Raw genomic sequence first — 20,220 nt, forward strand, 5'->3', positions numbered from 1 at the left:
TAACATTACAGTACACAAACATAGTAAACACTAGGTAACATGTTGAAAATTTGTCCGGAAAGGTTATTGTTATTCTTAAATTATGGCTTTTTGGCTGTTTCATCTGATATATGTCTGCTCAAATTCACTGATTTTAGAGAGTCCAATTTTATTAAAACTCTATGAACTTTTATCAGCAAATCCCCAATAATTACATAATCTTTTGATGCTTTCCAAGCTGGGAAAGCAATTTCTGCCTCCAGCATGTATGGTCCAAAATTCATTGTCATATGACATTGATTTTCTGGGTGGTGGTTGGACATAGTTGATGTTTAACCTGCAGGGAATCATGGCTTCAATCCGAGCCAACGCAAACTTCCCCACACAGAGCCTGCATTCCCTCATGGTGCCTGCAGGGGTCATTATCATTAGAAAATAGTTTTTCTGGCCTACTCCGGCTTATATACATTCAAAATGGACCATTAAGACTTTTTAAAAACTTTTTATGGCTCAAAAAGTTGAAATTTTTCTCCAAATCCCCATTTATTGTAGAAATTTCTGAAGTTTTCCAATCCAGGAAAGCAAGTTTCATGATTCTAAAATCTATGGTTCAAAAGATATTGTCGTTATTAGATTAGGCTTTTTTAAGGGTTTCAGGCAGAGAAAAAGTAGCCTCCCTCTGGCTTCGGATGGGGGGACGGGTCCTGACTGTTGTTTGTGCTTATGCACCAAATAGCAGTTAAGAGTACCCACCCTTCTTGGAGTCCCTTGCACCACTGTCTATATGTGCACTTGGCACCAGGACACCCTAGGCCGTAGTTTGGTGATCTACTTTTTAGTCGTTTCGTCAGACCTGCGGCCGCATGATCTGGACACTCGGGTGAAGAGAGGGGCGGAGCTGTCAACTGATCACCACCTGGTGGTGAGTTGTCTCCGATGTTGGGGGAAGATGCTGGTCCGACCCGGCAGACCCAAGCGTGTTGTGAGGGTCTGCCGAACGGCTAGCAGAATCTCCTGTCATAAGAAGTTTCAATTCACACCTCCAGCAGAGCTTTGCCAATGTCCCAATGGAGGCGGGGGACATTGAGTCCGAGTGGACCATGTTCCGCGCCTCCATTGTCAAGGCAGCTGATCGGATGTGTGGCCGTAAGGTAGTAGGTGCCTGCCGCGGCGGCGACCCTCAGACCCGTTGGTGGTCACCGGCGGTGAGGGATGCTATTAAGCTGAAGAAAGAGTCTTATCGGGCCTTCCTGGCCTTTGGGACTCTGGAAGCACCTGGCAGGTATCAGCTGGCCAAGCGGAATAGGGCTCCGGCACTTGCTGAGGAAAAAACTCGGGCATGGGAGGAGTTTGGCAAGGCCATGAAAGGCCACTTCCGAACGGCTTCGAAAAGTTCTGGTCCACCATTCGGCGTCTTAGTGGGGTGAAGCGGTGTACCATCGACAATGTGTATAGTGGCGATGGGGCGCTGCTGACCTCGACCCGGGACGTTGTGAATCAGTGAGCAGAGTACTTTGAAGACCTCCTCAATCCCACCGACACGTCTTCCTCTGGGGAAGTAGAGCCAGAGGACTCTGAGTTGGGCACTCATATCTCTGGGGTTGAAGTCACTGAGGTGGTCAAAAAGCTCCTCGATGGCAGGGCCCTGGGGTTCGATGAGATCCACCCGGAGCCATTAAAGCTCTGGATGTTGTGGGCGTGTCATGGTTGACATGCCTCTGCAACATCGCGTGGACATCGGGGATAGTGGCTCTGGACTGGCAGACTGGGGTGGTGGCTCCCCTCTTTAAGAAGGGGGACCGGATAGTGTGTTCCCACTACAGGGGAATCAAACTTCTCAGCCTCCCTGGTAAGGTCTCTTCAGGGGTACTGGGGAGGAGGGTCCGCCTGGAGGTCAAATCTCGGATTCAGAAGGAGCAGTGTGGCTCTCTCAAGGTTGGGGATGAGATCTTACCCTAAGTGGAGGAGTTCAAGTATCTTGGGGTCTTGTTCACGAGTGAGGGTAAGACGGAACGGAAGATCAACAGACTGGTCCGTGCAGCTCCTGCCGTCATTCAGACCCTGTACTGGTCCGTTGTGGTAAAAAGGGAGCTGAGTCGAAAGGCAAAGCTCTTTATCTACCGGTCGATCTACGTTCCTACCCTCACTTATGGTCATGAGCTGTGGGTTATGACCGAAAGAACACAAGTGGCTGAAATGAGTTTCCTCCGAAGGGTGTCTGGGTTCTTCCTTAGAGATAAGGTGAGAAGCTCAGTCATCTGGGAGGGACTCTGTGTAGACACTGCTACTCCGCATTGACAGGAGCCAGTTGAGGTGGCTGGGCATCTGATAAGGATGCCTCCTGGACGCCTCCCTTGGGAGGTATTCCGGGCATGTCCCACCGGCAGGAGGCCCCGGGGGCGACCCAGGACATGCTGGAGAGACTATGTCTCTAGGCTGGCCTGGGAACGCCTCAGGATCACGTCGGAAGAGCTGGAAGAAGTGGCTGGGGATAGGGACGTCTGGGCTTCCCTGTTAAGGCTGCTGCCCCCGACACCTGACCCCGGATAAGCGGAAGACAATGGATGGATGAATGGATGATGGGACTCTTTGAAGGCATTAAAACTGAACCCCGCCTCCCATGCATATGAATGTCCAGGAGTGTTCTGCAGTCCCCCGAACTATGAATAGGCCATCAACACTGACCTGTGGATTGTTATCAATTGGAAAAACAGCCCCATCGGATCGTTCGCAGCTGGGACAACCCTTAAAGGAATCACTTATGAGAATTAAAAATATCAGAGCAACTTTTTGGGCATCACAGTTTGCTAATTAAATAATCCAAGTTATGCAACAGCATATAGCGAGTAGTTCTTCCTTAATCAACAGCTTAGCCAAGCTTCCATGAATGGGGCAAGGCAGTGGTGCGGCAACACGAGCCCAACAAAAGCACTTACTGCAGAAATAGTTTTAGTCAGTGCTTCCAGTGTTAACCAAAATAAAAATAAAAAAAAGATAGAATGTAAGACAATGGAAAACCCTGCAGTAATTGAAATAATTTTGAGATAGATATTTTCACTTTTGGACATCTGAAGCTTGTCACAAAAGAAGAAATGTTCATTTCTGAAATGCCGTCAAAGTCAACAGAAATACCCGAAGAACCACTAATGAGTGCTTTAGTCGGAGCAATTTTGGTGACAAATTAGCCAAATGGTATTGAAATAAAACAAAACCATACAAAAAGGAATGATTTGGGTTTTTCCTTGCTGGAGAACCTCTACAAAAGCCATTTGATTTGGTTCTGCTCAAAGCTCATGTCTGTGTGATAATGCCCCGTAAAGTAGCACTTACTATTGCTCAATTCCAAGTAAGTAGTAAAGTTGTGTGAAAAAAAACAGACTGGTGGGCACAATGGTCCTCCAGCTAACTAGCGGTGTAGCATGTATTCATGGTATTTTTAAAGGCATTGAAACCCAACCCACCCCCTATGCAATTAAATGTCCTCTGGTGGGCAAAGTCAGGGGTGTTCTGCAGTCCCCGGCAATGAATAGGCCAACAACAACCACCAGTGAATTTGTTAACTATTGGAGAAACTCCTATTCGGATCATTCACCACTGAGACAACTCCAAAAGGAAGCACTTTCTTCACCAAATCCCAACTAAAATTCAACAAGTTCTATGATTCTAGCATGCATGGTTCAAAAGTTATTTTTATGATTAGATTATGGCTTTTTTGAGCGTTTCAGGCAGAAAGACACTCAAAAATGCCCTTTTTTAGCCTGCCAGTCACACATTTTTTTGTCAGGGACCAGAACAGACTCTCGGATCCAAAAGCATTAGTTTCAGAGTTTTTATTTGAAAGAGTTGTTGGAGGCGGCTTGGGACGTCGGCGCTTGTTGGTCGTCAGCCTCTTCGAGCGGAATGGCAGCTCCATGACGGGAGACGGAAGGTGCAGCTTAGCCGGTAAGTCGGTGGCCAGGGCGGGAGAGTAGGTCGCAAAACGTGGAACGAAAATAGGTCAAAAAACGAGAGGCAGGCATGAATCAGGCAAGAGAAGTCCTGGGTACCTTGTAGTCTGGAGAAACACTCAGGGATACGAAGAGTACACTCGAACGTCCATCTCTGGACGCAGACAGCTTAAGTGGAGAACGTCAGCTAATCAGGAAGTGCGCTCCAGCACGCCAAACGATTGCCCCAGGTGGCTCCACTTAGGCAATCACGACAGAAACCCCCCTTCAAGGGATGGCTCCAGAAGTCCCCCCCCCCAAAAAAATTAATCCAAGACACGTCACAGAGAAACACAGACAATCCAAAGGAACAAAAAGTCACAGGCAAGTCACAAGTAATCCCAAAAAATATGTCACCGATAATCCAGAACTGTGCGTCCAGTAGTCCTTCGACGAGCCACAGAACGTCCACTGATACCACACCGGCGATCCCCAGGAACAGATAAACAATCTGCCGGTTAGAACAGAAAAAAAACCCCACAGGTAAACAGAAAAATATGTTACAGCACAGTACCTCTCAGAATTCCTCTGAATGGATGGACACCCCATCGTCAGCATCCTGAGGGGCGGCAGAGGGTGGGTCCGCAGGTGGAAGAGTCGGCGTATTGGACCCACGAGGACGACCACGGCGCGGCGCTGGTTGGTCTGGATGTAGTGGATAGAACTCCGCCACGAGAGATCGGTCCAGGATCTGCCGGGTGGGGACCCATGACCTCTCCTCTGGACCATATCCTTCCCAGTCGACCAAGTACTGGAAACCCCGACCCCTGCGTCGGGAGCGGAGCAGGCGACGCACAGTGTAGACAGGTTCCCCGTCCAGAAGGCGCAGAGGAGGGGAGGATGCGGTTCGGGTGCCAACGGGCTCCGGCTGACGGGCTTGATCCGGGAGACATGAAACGTGGGGTGCACTCTCATAGACCTTGGTAGGCGGAGACGGACTGCTGAGGGGTTGATAATTCTTTCTATGGGGAACGGGCCTAGAAATCGAGGAGCCAGTTTCCTCAACTCAACCCTCAGTGGCAGATCAGCGGATGAAAGCCAAACACTCTGGCCCACATGGTAGTTCGGAGCAGGACTCCTCCGTCGATTAGCCCAGACTAAATGAGACTTGCCTGCCCGGAGGAGTGCGGCCTGGGCACGAGCCCAGGTTCGTCGACAGTGCCGTGCGTTAGCAGTAGCTGACGGGCAGGAGGCTTCCACTTCCTGGCTAGGGAACATAGGAGGTTGGTAGCCATACACGCACTGGAAGGGGGACATTTCCGTGGAGGAGCTAACCAGAGAATTGTGGGCATACTCCACCCATGTCAATTGCCGGGCCCAAGACAACGGTTCAGACCATACAGCGGAGTGCTGTTTCCAGATCCTGGTTAAATCGCTCTGACTGACTGTTGGACTAAGGGTGGAACCCCGATTAGAGGCTGACTGAGGCTCCCAGCAGACAGAAGAACTCCTTCCAAAAAACGGACGAGAACTGGGGACTCCGGCCTGAGACAATATCCTGAGGGATGCCATGGAGGCGGAATACGTGTTGCTGAACTGCCAGCGCGGTTTCCTTGGCGGAGGGGAGCTTGGTTAATGCCACGAAATGGACCATCTTGCTGAACCGGTCCACATTGGAAAGTACAGCCGTCATCCCCTCAGATACTGGCAATCCCGTCACAAAGTCCATGGCGATATGGGACCACGGCGGGGAACCGGCAGAGGATGTAATAGGACGTTGGTGAGAGGCTTTGTTCTGGGCACACACTTGACAGGCTGACACATATTCCCGTACATCTTTAGCCATGGAAGGCCACCAGAGATGTCGGGACAAGAAACTGTGGGTCCGAGCCGACCCCGGGTGGCAAGACAGGCGAGAATCGTGCCCCCATTGAAGGACCTTAAGGGTTCGGGGATGAATAGTCGACCCTCGGGACAGGAGCTGGAACCGGCTTGATCAGGCAGCGCCTCTCTGACTCGGGCTTCAATATCCCAGGAAACAGCCGCTACCATGCGGGAAGCCGGGAGAACCGTCGCAGGGCCCTGAGGTAGCTCGTCGGGCTTCTGGAATTGCCGGGAGAGGGCGTCGGGCTTCATGTTCATGCTATACGACAGGGTAAAATTAAAACGGGTAAAGAACAGGGACCAACGTGACTGACGTGGGTTTAGTCGCTTGGCCGATCTAATACATTCCAAATTCTTGTGGTCTGTCCAAACTATGAACAGCACAGTTACCCCCCTTTAACCAATGCCGCCATTCCTCCAGGGCTAGCTTGACGGCCAACAACTCACGATCCCCCACATCTTAGTTGCATTCGGCCAGGGATAACCGCCGGGAAAAGAAGGCGCACGGATGCATCTTCTGGTCCTTGTTCGACCGCTGGGACAGGACGGCACCCACTCCCACATCTGAGGCGTCCACCTCCACTACAAGTTGGCGTGCGGGGTCAGGTACCTGGAGTAAAGGAGCCGTAGAGAAATGGTTCTTTAGACAGTTGAAAGCCTCATTGGCCGCGGGGGACCACCGGAATGGCTCCTCAGGGCTGGTGAGAGCCGTGAGGGGAGCTGCCACCGAGCTGTAGTTCCTTATGAACCTCCGGTAAAAGTTGGCAAATCCTAGGAATTGTTGAAGTTTCTTGCGAGACTTCGGGACAGGCCAAGAGGTAACGGCTGATACCTTGGCAGGGTCCATCTGAAGGCTCCCCTCCGACACAATGTAGCCCAGGAACGAAACAGTCTCAGCATGGAACTCGCACTTCTCCGCTTTAACAAATAGAGAGTTCTCCAGGAAACAACGGAGAACGAGCTGAACATTCTTTTGGTGCTCCTCAAGGGACTTCGAAAAAAATCAAAATATCATCCAGGTACACAAATCCAAAGCGATTGAGCACATCTCGTAAAATGTCATTAATCAAAGATTGGAAAACGGCGGGGGCGTTGGTTAACCGGAATGGCATTACCAGGTACTCGTTGTGGCCGGTGGGTGTGTTGAACGCCGTTTTCCACTCATCTCCCTCCCGGATTCGGACTAAATGGTAGGCGTTTCGCAGGTCAAGCTTAGTGAAGATCGTGGCCCCCTGTAGAAGTTCAAAAGCAGAGGCAAGCAGTGGCAAAGGATAGCGATTTTTAACTATGATGCCATTAAGCCCTCGATAGTCTATACAGGGTCGGAGTGACCCGTCCTTCTTTCCGACAAAGAAGAACCCTGCCCCCGCTGGAGAAGAGGAGGGCCGAATAATACCAGCCGTCAAGGCATCAGAAATGTACTCCTCCATAGCCTCCCTCTCGGGAACTGACAAGGAGTAGAGACGGACCCTGGCAGAAGGTCAATCGCGCAGTCGTAAGGTCTATGAGGCGGTAGGGAAGAGGCCTGAGCTTTACTGAACACTTCCCGTAGGTGGTGATAACAAACTGGGACAATGGAAAGATTGGGTAGAGCCCTTGTAGAAGAAGAACGATCAGGGTAAGGAGCGGCCCGCAGACAGGTTTGGTGACAGTCCATGCCCCATTCCAGTATCAACCCAGTACGCCAGTCAAAGTGGGGGTTGTGTTGAACCAATCATGGATGACCCAGAACGAGGGGTGGCTCTGGGAGTGAAGTAAATGGAATCGGATCTTCTCTCGGTGATTTCCAGACAACTGTAATTTTATGGGTTCTGTTATTTGAGACATGGTGCCTAACAGGTGACCATCTAAAGCCCGGGCTGACACCGGATTAGGAAGGGGTTTAACAGGTATCCCCAATTCGAGTGCGAGGGACAGATCAAGGATATTAGCTTCAGCGCCAGAATCGATCAGGGCATGTAAGGACTGAGATGAACCGGAAAGAAGGAAATGGGCCGGTCTATCAGTCTTGGGGCACGAAACTAAAGCTGAGCCCTATGTCTGACGAGTGTTGGCTTTTAACGGGCAATTGACCACCCTATGACCTTCGCCGCCGCAGTAAAAACAAAGCCGTTCGGAACGCCTTCACTGGCGTTCTTCGACCGAGAGGGAAGTACGATCCACCTCCATCATCTCATAGGATGTGGTGGACGTGGTTGAGGGGTTCGGTACATTACTTGCTTCTTGAACTGGCCTGGTGACGAATCGGCTGGGACTTCCCCTCTCCCGGCATCTCGCCTGAACCCTAAGGTTGATCCGGGCGGTCAAGTCGATAGCTTCGTCAAGTGTTGCCGGAGGAGCGTGGGATACTAATTCATCCTTGAGGTAACCGGCCAAACTGTGGAGGTAGGCGTCGACCAGCGCCTCTTCATTCCAGTGACTTTGGGCTGCTAGCGTACGAAAGTCGATCCAATGGAACGTCTCCCCTGGCGGATGTTCATGATCGAACGGTCGGCGTCGGCCGACGAGGAACCAGAGTCAAAAACCTTGGTCTTTTCCTGGGCCAGGAGATTAAAGGAGGTGCATGCCGTCGCCCCCTCATTCATATGCGGCCGTTCCCCAAAGGCGGGCTCTTTCAGACGAATGATTTATCACATAAGCCACTTTCGCCGCTTCGTTCGCAAAATTCCAGGGCTGGAGGTCAAATATCAGTCGACAATTTACAAGGAAGGGGCGGATCAGGGCGGGGTCTCCACAGAATTTCTCCGGCGAACCCACTCGTGGTTCAACAATGCCGGTGCCGAACTGATCGGGAAGGGGCGGAGTCGGATTTCCTGGCCGGGTAGTTGACGAAGTGTTGCTTTGCCCTGATGATGTTGTTTGCTGTGGAAACATACCGGGAAAACTTGCCCAGTGTTGCTGGTGCTGCTCGAACAAGTGCTGGTGTCGTTGTACTTGCTGAACCAGGGTGGACACATCATGGGCCATTTGCTGTACCGCGCCTTCGGTGTGGAGTAGGCGCTGTAACGCGGATTGCTGCTCGGCATTTCCGCATTCTCAGGAGGGGAGAGAAACCTCCGCTGGATCCATGTTATGGTTCGAGTGTTCTGTCAGGGACCAGAACAGACTCTCAGATCCAATAGCGTTTCAGAGTTTTTATTTGAAAGAGTTGTTGGAGCCGGCTTGGGACGTCGGCGCTTGTTGGTCGTCAGCCTCTTCGGGCGGAATGGCAGCTCCGTGACGGGAGACGGAAGGTGCAGCTTAGCCGGTAAGTCGATGGCCGGGGCGGGAGAGTAGGTCGCAAAACGTGGAATGGAAATAGGTCAAAAAACGAGAGGCAGGCATGAATCAGGCAAGAGAAGTCCTGGGTACCTTGTAGTCTGTATAAACATTCAGGGATACGAAGAGTACACTCGAACGTCCATCTCTGGACGCAGACAGCTTAGGTGGAGAACGTCAGCCAATCAGGAAGCGCGCTCCAGCGCGCCAAACGATTGCCCCAGGTGGCTCCACTTAGGCAATCACGACATTTTTTAAAGTTCGCATAATTCAAAAAGTTGAACTTTTTGCACAAAATCCCTGTTAATTATTAAAGAATCAGAAAATTTCTAACCTAAAAAAGCAAGTCATATGATTCTAGCGTGCATGGTTCAAAGGTTGTTGTCATTATTAAATTATGGCTTTTTTTGAGCGTTTTAGTTTGAGAACGCTCAAAAACTTTTAGCGTGTCTGTCACACATTTTTCAAACTTGATTATCTCAAAAGGTTGAACTTTTTTCACCAACTCCCTACTAAATATAGAACATTTCGGAAGATTTCCACCCCAAGAAAGCAAATGTTATGATTCTAGAATGCATGGTTCATAAGTTATTGTAAAAATTAGATTATGTTTTTTTTTAGTATTTCAGATGAGGAAATGCTCAAAAATGCCCTTTTTGGACTGCTTGTCACACTTTTTAAAACTTTGCATAACTAAAAAAGTTAACTTTATTCACAAAATCCCCACTAAATGTAGAAAATTCAGAAGATTTCCAACCTATGAAAACAAATTTGATGATTTTGATATCCATGGTCCAAAAGTTATTCTACATTATTAATTTATGGCTTTATTGAGCATTTTAGACGGTGAGTCGCTTAAAAATGCTCTTTTTAGCGTGCCAGTCACATTTTTTTATAACTCTAAAAGTTTAACTTTCTCCACTTGATATAACAAATTCAGAAGATTCCCAACCCAGGAAAGCAAGTTTTTTGATTGTAGTATTGATGGTTCAAAATGTATTGTAATTATTAGATTGTGTCTTTTTTGAGCGTTTCAGGCAGAGAGACGCTAAAAAATTCCCCTTTTGGACTGCCAGTCATGCTTTTTCAAAATGTTGCATAACTCAAGAATTAAAACTTGTTTCACCAAAACCGCACTAAATTTAGAAAATTCATAAGATTTCCAACCCGGGAGAGCAAGTTTTATGATTCTAGCATGCATGGTTCAAAAGTTGTTGTCATTATTATTTCATGACTTTTTGGAAAGTTTCTGACAGAGAGACATTCAAAGATTTCCATTTTAGACTGCCAGTTACACTTTGTAAAACTTAGCATCACTCAAAAAATTTTACTTTTTTCACCAAAGCCTTGCTAAATATAAAAAACGAGATGATTTCCAACCTAGAAAAGCAAGTTGATGATTCAAAACTTTTTGTCAATATTAGATTATGGCTTTTTTTGAGCGTTTCAGGCGAAGAGCCCTTTTTGGCCTGCCAGTCACACTTTTTCAAAACTTTGCAAAACTTAAATAACTTTAGTTTTTGTTTCTACCAAGTCCCCACAAAATATCGAAAGATCAGGTGATTTTGATAATGGCGGCACACATGGACGCAGCGGCTCTCAGCTCTTCAGCTAATTTTCTACTTATTACCGTCCTTTTGTCTTTTTTGCTTTCTTTTTCTGGACACATGCTTGGGCAATAATACTTATAGTCGGAAGGAACTTATACACTTGGGTCTGCGTCTGAATTTCGACTTTTTATATTACCTTTGATATCCCGCAAGAAAGTGGCCAACTCACTTACAAAGCGGCAGAGACGGCATAGGGATAGCAAACAAAAATGGGGCTGTCGCTCGGGCCATGGTGCCAAGCTAAGGGAGCTACATCAGAGAACAACATGAACATGATGGATTTGTGAATAATTCCACCAATAATTCTTCTTTGATCTTGCCTGTCAACCGACGCCTGAGACTCAACACGCCCGAACGGCGATATCTTGTGACGATTTCGACAAAGTTGAAAAATTCAGCACAGCTAAAATTTGATTTTAATATTAGATCACTTGCTCCCAAAGCTCTTCTTGTTTGTAATCTTGTTCATGATCACAAACTTAACCTGATTGGTCGGTGTAACACTTGGTTGAGACCGGATGAGTTTTTACCATTAAAGAGGCTTCTCCTCAAGACTACGTGAGCTGTCATGTAGCACGCTCTTTAAAGATTGGTGGCGGTGTTGCATTTATTTCTGAAAAAATACTCAAACTTACTCCCGTACCTCTAATAATTTTAAGGCGTTTGAGGCTCTTGTCATGCGGTCCTCTTTAATGTCAATTTATGTGCTGTGGAATGCTCTGCCTCCGGTGATAAGATCTGCAACCTCAGTGAAAGTTTTTAAATCTAGACTTAAGACACACTTCTATTCAAAAGCTTATGATTGATGCCCACCTCATATTTTGTATTGTCCTGTCTTTTTCCGACTGTCTGGCTGGTGGTGACATGAAGGAGGACGATTTGAGATGAGTCAGCGGACCAGCGTCTGACCTGAAGCATGTCAATGCCTGCATCGTCCAGCCGGCAGAGATGGGAAGCTGCGTCGTTGCTGTTATGGACTGTTTGGACTAGTTTACGGGCTTGAGGCGTCGTTTCTGTCATGCAATTCCCGGACAAACTTCAACATGTTACCTAGTGTTCTCTTTCATTGATGTTTACTATGTTTGTGTACTGTAACTCCACCCTGCTCATACTTGAAGGTTGGATTGCCACTCGTGAGGCCCCTTCTCAAGGTTTCTTTGTTCCTCACGCTGAGGTTTCGAGTTTTTCCTTGCCCACATGTTCGTTTAAGATCAGGCGATGGTGTAATTGTAATCCTGTGCAGTCCTTTGAGACATTTTTGTGATTAAGGGATATACAAATAAATGTGACTTGACTTGACTTGACATGTAGTAACTTTTTATCGCGCACCAAGACCTTACTCAGTTTTCTTAGATGAATTCTCGGAACTGTTGTCTGACCTAGTAACCTATGCAGACAAAATAATAATTATGGGGGACTTTAAAATTCATATGAATTCCCCACTCAGTTCACTTACTGTTGCGTTTCAGTCTCGATACATTTGGTTTTAATCAACTGATTGATTTGCCGACTCATAAAGATGGAAACACGCTAGACTTGGTTCTGACTCGAGGAGTTTCGACCTCAAACGTGACGGTGTTACAGTGTACTACCGTGATTTCTGATCATTATTCAGTTACATTTGAGGTGCTGGCTAAATGTTGTATTAAAAAACTAAATGATTTAGCGGACGCAATAAAATAGTTTCTGAGCTCTGTGTTCTTCTTTCAGGAGTAGTTGCATTGTTGCCTTTACATAAAGGCTCTATTGACTCACTCATGAATGAGTTAAAGCTATCCTGGCCAGGTCCTGGTTTCCGTAGCGCCCTTACGCCTTTAATATCGACCTAAATGTCGCACACCTTGGCTAACTGATGAAACTAGATCACTAAAACAAAACTGCAGGATATCTGAAAGAAAATGGCGCACTACCAAGCTTGAGGTTTTCCGTCAAACCTGATGCGACAGCTTGTTAAAGTATAAAGCAGCCTATTTTTCGAAGGTGATTGCTTCACAAAAGAATAACCCCAAATCCTTTTTGACACTGTTGCATCGCTAACAAGGCAACAGATTATTCCAGATAGTTCCATCCATTCAGCCCATGACTTTATGGTCTTCTTTAATAAGAAGATTAAACACACACGGAAATAGATATCTAAGGACCATTTAATAATGTCACGTATTAAAGGTCTGCAAATTCTAGATGCGTGACATGGTGGCTCCTCAGGGATTTTTTTTCCCAGTTTAGTGATCTGTCACTTGATAATCTTAAACAGGTGGTGAATACGGCCAAACCAACTACTTGCCCGTTTGACCCGCTTCCGGGTTTGCTAATTAAAGGTCTTTTTTGGGGTCCTTGGACCATCAGTTCTAAATATTATAAACATATCACCCTCCTCAGGTGTAGTTCCAGCGGCTTTTAAGTCATGCAGGTTTTAGATCAGGGGATGGTGTGATAATAGTCTATGTTCTGCAGTAATCTGTTGTCCGTGCATCTCTTTGAGACTCTTTGTGATTAAGGACTATACAAATAAACATTACTTCACTTAACAAGTTTTCCCACCATGGAAAAAGAGTTTGATTATTCTAGCATGCATGGTTCAAAAGTTATTTTAATTATTAGTTTATGAAGGTTTGGAGTGTTTCAGGCGGAGAGTGTTGTGGATTGTTGGAGTCGGCTTGACATAAGGAGAACGCTGATGAGGATAATTAAACAAGCTCTCCCTCTCACGCCAAGACTCCTTGCATCTTGTGTTACATATTGTGGGGCATACTGCTCGGGCTGCTCCACGATACGAGTCGCTTAAAAATGCCCTTTTTAGCATGCCAGTCCCACTTTTTAAAATTTTACATAGCTTAAAAAGTTGAACTATTTTTCAATAAATTTCCACTAAATATAGAATATTCATAAGATTTCTAACCCGGGAAAGCAAGTACAGTGGCTTGAGAAACTATTTGGCCCCCAGACCTTTGTGACCTTTTGCCACATTTTAGACTTCAAACATAAAGATATAAAACTGTAATTTCTTGTGATGCATCAACAATAAGTGGGACCCAATCTTGAAGTGAAACACACTTTATTGGATCTTTTAAACTTTAATAACAAATAAGAAACGAAAAAGTGGTGGTGCAAAATTATTAAGCCCCATTGATTTATTATTTTGTAGCGCCACCTTTTACAGCGATTATGGCTGAAATTCGCTTGGGGTATGTCTCTATCCATCTTCACATTAATCTTAACCATCTTCCCTGTTTCTGCTGAAGAAAAGAAGGCCCACCACCATGTTTGACTGTGGGGATGGTGTGTTAAGGGTTGAGATGTGCTTCTTTTACGCCATACATAATGTCTTGCATTGTTGCCAAAAAGTTCAATTTTGGTCTCATCTGACCAGAGCAACTTCTTCCACATGTTTGGTGTGTCTCCCAGGTGGCTTGTGGCAGACTTTAAACGACACTTTTTATGGATATCTTTAAGAAATGTCTCCTTCTTGCCACTCTTCCATAAAGGCCAGATTTGTGCAGTATACGACTGATTGTTGTCCTATGGACAGATTCTCCCACCTCAGCTGTAGACCTCTACAATTCATCCAGAGTGATCATGGGCCTCTTGGCTGCATCTCTGATCAGTTTTACCGTTGTATGAGCTGAAAGTTTATATATATATATATATATATATATATATATATAGTCTTGTTCGAAGACAAATCTCTGTCCCAGTCTCAGGTGTTTTGCGGACCCCATCAGGTTTTCTTCCAGAATGGTCCTGTATTTGGCTCCATCCATCTTCCCATCAATCTTAACCTTCTTTCCTATCCCTGCTGAAGAAAAGCAGGCCCAACCCATGATGCTGCCACCACCATGTTTGACTGTGGGAATGGTGTGTTGAGGGTGATGAGCTGTGCTGCTTTTACGCCAAACATAATGTCTTGCATTGTTGCCAAAAAGTTAGATTTTGGTCTCATCTGACCAGAGCACCTCCTTCCTCATGTCTGGTGTGTCTCCCAGGTGGCTCGTGGCAAACAACACTTTTTATGGACATCTTTCAGAAATGGCTATCTTCTTGCCACTCTTCCATAAAGGCCAGATTTGTGCAATATACGACTGATTGTTGTTCCACAGACAGATTCTTTCACCTCAGCTGTAGCCCTCTGCAGTTCATTCAGAGTAATCATGGGCCTCTTGGCTGCATCTCTGATCAGTTTTCTTGTTGTATTTAGGGGGACGGCCCGATCTTGGTAGATTTGCAGTGCTCTAATGCTCCTTCCATTTTAATCTTATTGCTTACACAGTGCTCCTTGGGATGTTAAAAGCTTGGGAAGTCTTTTTGTATCCAAATCCAGCTTTAAAATTCTCCACAACAGTCTCTTGGACCTGCCTGGCGTGTTCCTCGTTCTTCGTGATGCTCTTTGTGCTTTAAACAGACATTTAGATCAACATTGAATCATTCAGAGATCCTCACTGAACTTCTGGACAGAGTTTGCTGCACTTAAAGTAAAGGGGCTGAATAATTTTTCGTTTTTTTGTTGTAAAAAGTTTAAAATATCAAAGTGTGTTCTTTACAAGAAATTACAGTTTTATATCTTTATGTTTGAAGCCTGAAATGTGGCAAAAGGTCACAAAGTTCAAGGGGGCCAAATAGTTTCGCAAGCCACTGTATATGATCTTAGCATGTATGTTTCAAACGTTATTGTTATTATTAGATTATGTCTTTTTGGAGCGTTTCTGGCGGAGTGACGCTCAAAAAATACCCTTTTTAGACTGCCAGTCACACTTTTTCAAAACTGTGCAAAGCTAAAAACGTTGAATATTTTTCAACAAATCCCCACTAAATCTAGATTATGTCAAGAGTTGTCATTTGCCCTCACCTGCGCTCTTTCAGCACAACTGCCACTCATTCCTTAATTAGTCCTCTTCCTATTTAAACACGTCATTCTCATCCACTCCTTGTCAGTCTGTCACCGAACTTCCGCACGTGCAAGCCAAGCATTTTGGACTCCTGTTCTATTCGCGACCTGTTCCTGTATCTTGCTCGATTTCGTCCCATTTCCTGTATCGATCCCCTGTCCCTGGCTTCCCGATCGTCTTCGGTTACCTGACTTGTTCTCATCTCAGACTTCACACCGTCTCCCGTCCCGGCGGCCCGACTTGTTCCGATCTCCGACCACGCTCCTTTTCCCGTCCCGGCTACCCGACATGTTCCGATCTTCGACCACGCTCCGTTCTTCTGTCCCGGCTACCCGACTTGTTCCGATCTCCGACCACGATTTGTTCGCGAGGGCTTTCCGCTCCTCCTACCCAGCGAGCACCAGATCACAGACTTTTTCCTCCCGTCCCAACTTCCCCGATCCCTCAATAAAGCATTGTGTTCATCATTACACATTTGGGTCCACTGCTTGTATCGGTCGTGACAGAAAATTCAGAAGATTTCCAAACCGGAAAGGCTAGTTTTTTGATTTTAGTATGTTGTATGGTTTGTAATTTATTGTCAATAATGCATTGGATTGCAGCTTTTTGAGTGTTCCAGGCAGAGAGATCCACTAAAATGCCCTGTTTAGACTGCCAGTCACACTTTTTTAGAACTGCAAAGCTGAAAAAGTTGAAGATTTTTCAACAAATGGGCGTGTCAGATGAAACGTGACACAAGAAGTCACTCTGGTCAGGGGGACACAACACACTCTTCTGTTTCAACAGCAGGGCCCGACAGCTTTCACTGGTTTACCCCTGCCCCATCCTTTTACAACAGGATATGGCCTAGAGGGAGTAAAGAGTTTATAAAGAGGAGAGGCACACCTGTGGTGACTGGAGAGGGGTAAGAGGAAAAGGACTTTACTTGAACGAATTTAGTGCGGCCTGTGCTGTATGAATTGAACTATTTGGGTCAGGTCAAGTGAAGAGAGTCTGCTAAGAAGAAATTGTGTCAAAAGCGGCACTTATGTGGGGAAAGGTGAGAACGAAGAGAAAATTGGAATCTGGTGCAGTGAGGTCGTTGGTAATTTTGATGAGTGGATTTTTGTGGGGTTGCGTAGATGTAAACCAGACTGAAAGGGTTCAAATAAACTGTTGGTAGTGAAATGAGCATGAAGTTAAGAGGAGACTAATTTTGGATATGAATGCTAGGTTGGAGATGGGGCGGAGATTATTGAAGTATTTTGGGTTTTTTTCAGAATGGACGTGACAGTGGCAGTTTTTAGGGCCGAGGGCACAGTACCCGTGAAAAGTGAAGAATGGATAGTGGCATAAATGAGGGGAAGCAGAAAAGAAAAGCAGGATTCGACCAGGGATGAATGAATAGGGTAGAGTAAATATGTGGAGGGGTTGGATAAAGACATTAATTCAGATATTTCAGTGGTACTTGGTAGATGAAAGCAAGATCATGGATTACTGTATAGAGAAGGGGTTTAGCTGTTAAGGGAGGAGAAGGGTGGGAATTGAAGAACTGGCTGATGGAATTGATTTCGTCATTAGAAAATTGCATCAAAGAGTTGCAGGTGTCGTGGAGTGAAGATGGGGCGGTAAGGAGTGGGGAGGCAGTGTGGGTTCAAATCCAGCTCCAGACTTCCTCTGCGGAGTTTGTATGTTCTCCCCGTGCTTGCGTGGGTTTCCTCCGGGCACTCCGGTTTTCCCCCACATTCCAAAAACATGCATATCAGGTGAATTGGCCGGTCCAAATTGTCCCTAGGTGTGAATGAGCGAGTGAGTTGTCTGTCCCCGTGCGCCCTGCGATTGGCTGGCAACCAGTTCAGGGTGTCCCCTGCCTACTGCCCGATAGTTGCTGGGATTGGCTCCAGCACCCCCGCGACCCTACTGAGGATAAGCGGTGTAGCTGATGAGATGATATATATATATATATATATATATATATATATATATATATATGGGGGTGGGACACTATGCGTCCCCAGCAAAAATGATGCGTCTAGGACGCTGGGACGCGGGCAAACGAGAACACTGCTGTAGCCATGTTTTAAAGGCAGGTGGTTCTGAGGACTTCCACAAAAGCAGAGACCTCCGACAGGCTATCAAAGAGGCGAAGGCTAAAACATTATCCTGAATAACGAGAGATTGTCAGGAGACCTGCCAAAGATGGCTATGTGCGGTGATGTATTGATTTGTTTTCCTAAAATAGAGGAAATGCACCAAAAATATTATCGTCAATATTCAGTTAGTGTAGGACACGACCACAACATATAAGTTAAGTGACAAGGACTTTGAAAGCACCTGCTGCAATGTTCATCTCTTGAATTGGGAAACAATTTATGGAGGCTTGAATGGAGTCTGAAGAGCACCTTAAATTGAACTAGAGCTAGCCTTTCACAGCTGGTAGAGGTATTAATGGCTACAAGGGCTTTTTTCCAAAACTCTTGTGATAGGTTTACTTGTAATCAGTGCTCCTATTCAGCTTTTATCTTTAATAAGGTGCGTTCTTTGTTTTCACAGAAAAGAATATAGAGAGCAGAGATTGGACTATTAGGTGGATAAGTTGACGCGAGGGCAAAGTCAATCCCTGAGGGATTTGGGCTCTGTGGGAAGAATAATGTATGACTTCTAGCCAAGTCCCATAGCTAAAAAAAAAAAACTGAAAAAATCAGAACCATTCAAACCAAATGCTGTGCCTAATTGATCAAAATTTGCGAATACATTCTCAAAATATAATGCCTTGTTGCTCTAGTGTTTTAAACCGCCCATCTATCATAGGTGGTTTGTAAAGGTAGTTATTGCTGATGGGCGTGTTACCTTCGGCGGTGACAACCAACTGAACTTTTGTCTGATTTGAGACCATATTTCTAATGGACGTGCAACCAATGTACTAGTGGTAAACAGTGGAATAAGGGACTGATACATTACCACACGCCAACGCTGTCAGGGATGTAGAGCAAGAGACAGCCTCCAACCGAACCCAGTCACAGTCGGTTTGTGATGCGGAGAACCAGAGTTATTTCATATGTATTCGTGGCCTAATAGTAACCGAGGAAATTAGGAAAACCCAGCCCACCCACTGACCTAATTCGTTGCAATAAATTTTCGCTTGCTCTGGTTCGTTTGCCAGCCCAAACAAATGTTGAAACAATGGTATCAATAGATGCTAAAAAGTATCACGGAAGGAATACTGGGCGACATTGGAACAACACGATCATTTTTACCCTCCCCGCCAGAAAAAGTGGTAAGGGGTTCCATCTTTGTAGGTCTAACTTAACTGCAGATGTTAGAGTTACAATTCATTTTTTTTCACGCAGGGTGCGTACAGAAAGGTAAATGACTACACCCAGGTACCCAAATGCAGTATTTACCAAGCGCGGAAAGAAAAGGCGAGGGCCGAGTCGCGAAGAATGTGAGCCTCATATTTGACAGCACCAATGCTGTTGTCATTAGTGGATGCCAAAGCAACCGATTCATGTTGTTCGGAAACAAAACAGCTCTGCGAGTTTTTGTCTTGTGATTTCTCAGTTTGCATTCTTTAGGGGATTCTGTGTTATTCGACTTTAATGCCACAATGGGTAATTAATATTTGAACACCAGATTGCATAGATTCCACTGTGCAAAATAAATCTAAAAAAATTGACCTAACACTGGCATGATAGTTCATGTACTATTCGCCAATATTCCATTTTTTTTCCTGAATGAAAGGTTTTGGTACCGCTAGGAGGAACTAAATATCACACACTGCCCTTTACATTTCTTTAGCATAAAAAAGATTTAAACTGTTTTATATCTAACTTTTTTGGTATATTTTAATTGTATGTTCTGTGTTTTTCATTGTTAATGTGTTTGTATAAAGTTTATTCTTTTTTTCTTTTATCTCTCTTCTTTCCTTCCATTATCTGCTTCGCTTATCCTCAGTAGGGTCACAGGGCTCTTTTATCCTTTTGTATAGTACTTTTTTTCTCTCCCCCCCATTTAATGCATTAAATTCACTTCATATTGACTACTGCTGATTGTTATTTTATTCTATTGTTAACTATTTATATTTGTTGCATTTTGAGTGTTGGCTAAATCTGTTGCTGGTGAGGTGCAATAAATGTTAAAAGGTTCTATAACACAACTACCAGTCTGTTCTTCTCTATTCAACTAACTCAATTACTGCTCAGAAATTCTTTGACATACAACAACTTATTTCTAAAGTAATAGAATTAGTTACTTTCCCCGGTAACTATTAACTTCTACTATGGAGTAATTCAGTTACAAAATCCATTACTTTTTAGAAGAAGTAGTGAGTAACTATAGTTAATTATTTTTTAAAGTAACGTGACCAACACTATTCATTACAAATACACATAAAATACTAGATGTGAAATGTTTCTTTTGTAGTTATATTGTAATCCACAATGGATAAGGCCAAGGAAGCAGACAACATATTTGAACAAGTTCTATTTTATCTCCACGCCCTATGAACTCATGAAAAAAGCCATATATGGCTCGTGAGCCACAGGTTTCCGACCCCTGTCCCGGGCTAACACAACATCGACTTTAGATTATTTGCTCAATACTGGCGTTACTTCTGTCTCTGGGTTTATATCAGACAATCTGTTTCGGGTGTTTTTCAGATAGCAAGATGTGATACCTAAAATGAGAAGCATTTTTTGCAAA

At 45.3% G+C, this 20,220-nt stretch overlaps 1 protein-coding gene and 1 long non-coding RNA gene across 5 annotated transcripts; one reads left to right on the forward strand and one right to left on the reverse strand.

The window, feature by feature from the left end:
* Positions 1 to 3,823: 3,823 nt before the first annotated feature.
* Positions 3,824 to 7,252, reverse strand: LOC148351181 (uncharacterized). 4 transcript variants are annotated; one of them, XM_088320327.1, is made up of 4 exons: positions 4,480 to 7,252; positions 4,323 to 4,376; positions 4,026 to 4,204; positions 3,824 to 3,913 (listed from the first exon to the last, which is right to left on the reverse strand). In XM_088320327.1, the coding sequence occupies exons 1-3, from the start codon at positions 5,475 to 5,477 to the stop codon at positions 4,114 to 4,116; spliced, it is 1,143 nt and encodes a 380-aa protein (XP_088176453.1). In that variant the 5' UTR covers positions 5,478 to 7,252; the 3' UTR covers positions 3,824 to 3,913; positions 4,026 to 4,113. The 4 variants fall into 4 exon arrangements, with proteins under 4 accessions (XP_088176453.1, XP_088176454.1, XP_088176452.1 ...); XM_088320328.1 differs by having other exon boundaries at positions 4,026 to 4,376; XM_088320326.1 differs by having other exon boundaries at positions 4,323 to 7,252.
* A 1,404-nt stretch (positions 7,253 to 8,656) lies between these two features.
* On the forward strand, positions 8,657 to 12,347 carry LOC148351182 (uncharacterized). The gene is made up of 2 exons (XR_015847131.1): positions 8,657 to 9,036; positions 11,528 to 12,347. It is a non-coding gene; the product is annotated as an uncharacterized LOC148351182 (long non-coding RNA).
* The last annotated feature ends 7,873 nt before the right edge of the window (positions 12,348 to 20,220 follow it).

The sequence above is a fragment of the Urocampus carinirostris genome, chromosome 16 (assembly GCF_059441175.1).
Source record: "Urocampus carinirostris isolate Australia breed hairy pipefish chromosome 16, RoL_Ucar_1.0, whole genome shotgun sequence".
Classification (NCBI taxonomy): domain Eukaryota; kingdom Metazoa; phylum Chordata; class Actinopteri; order Syngnathiformes; family Syngnathidae; genus Urocampus; species Urocampus carinirostris.

Bases quoted from the DNA above. Each gene is read 5' to 3' on its own strand.
- LOC148351181 (XM_088320325.1), bottom strand. From the start codon at position 5,477: ATGGCATCCCTCAGGATATTGTCTCAGGCCGGAGTCCCCAGTTCTCGT.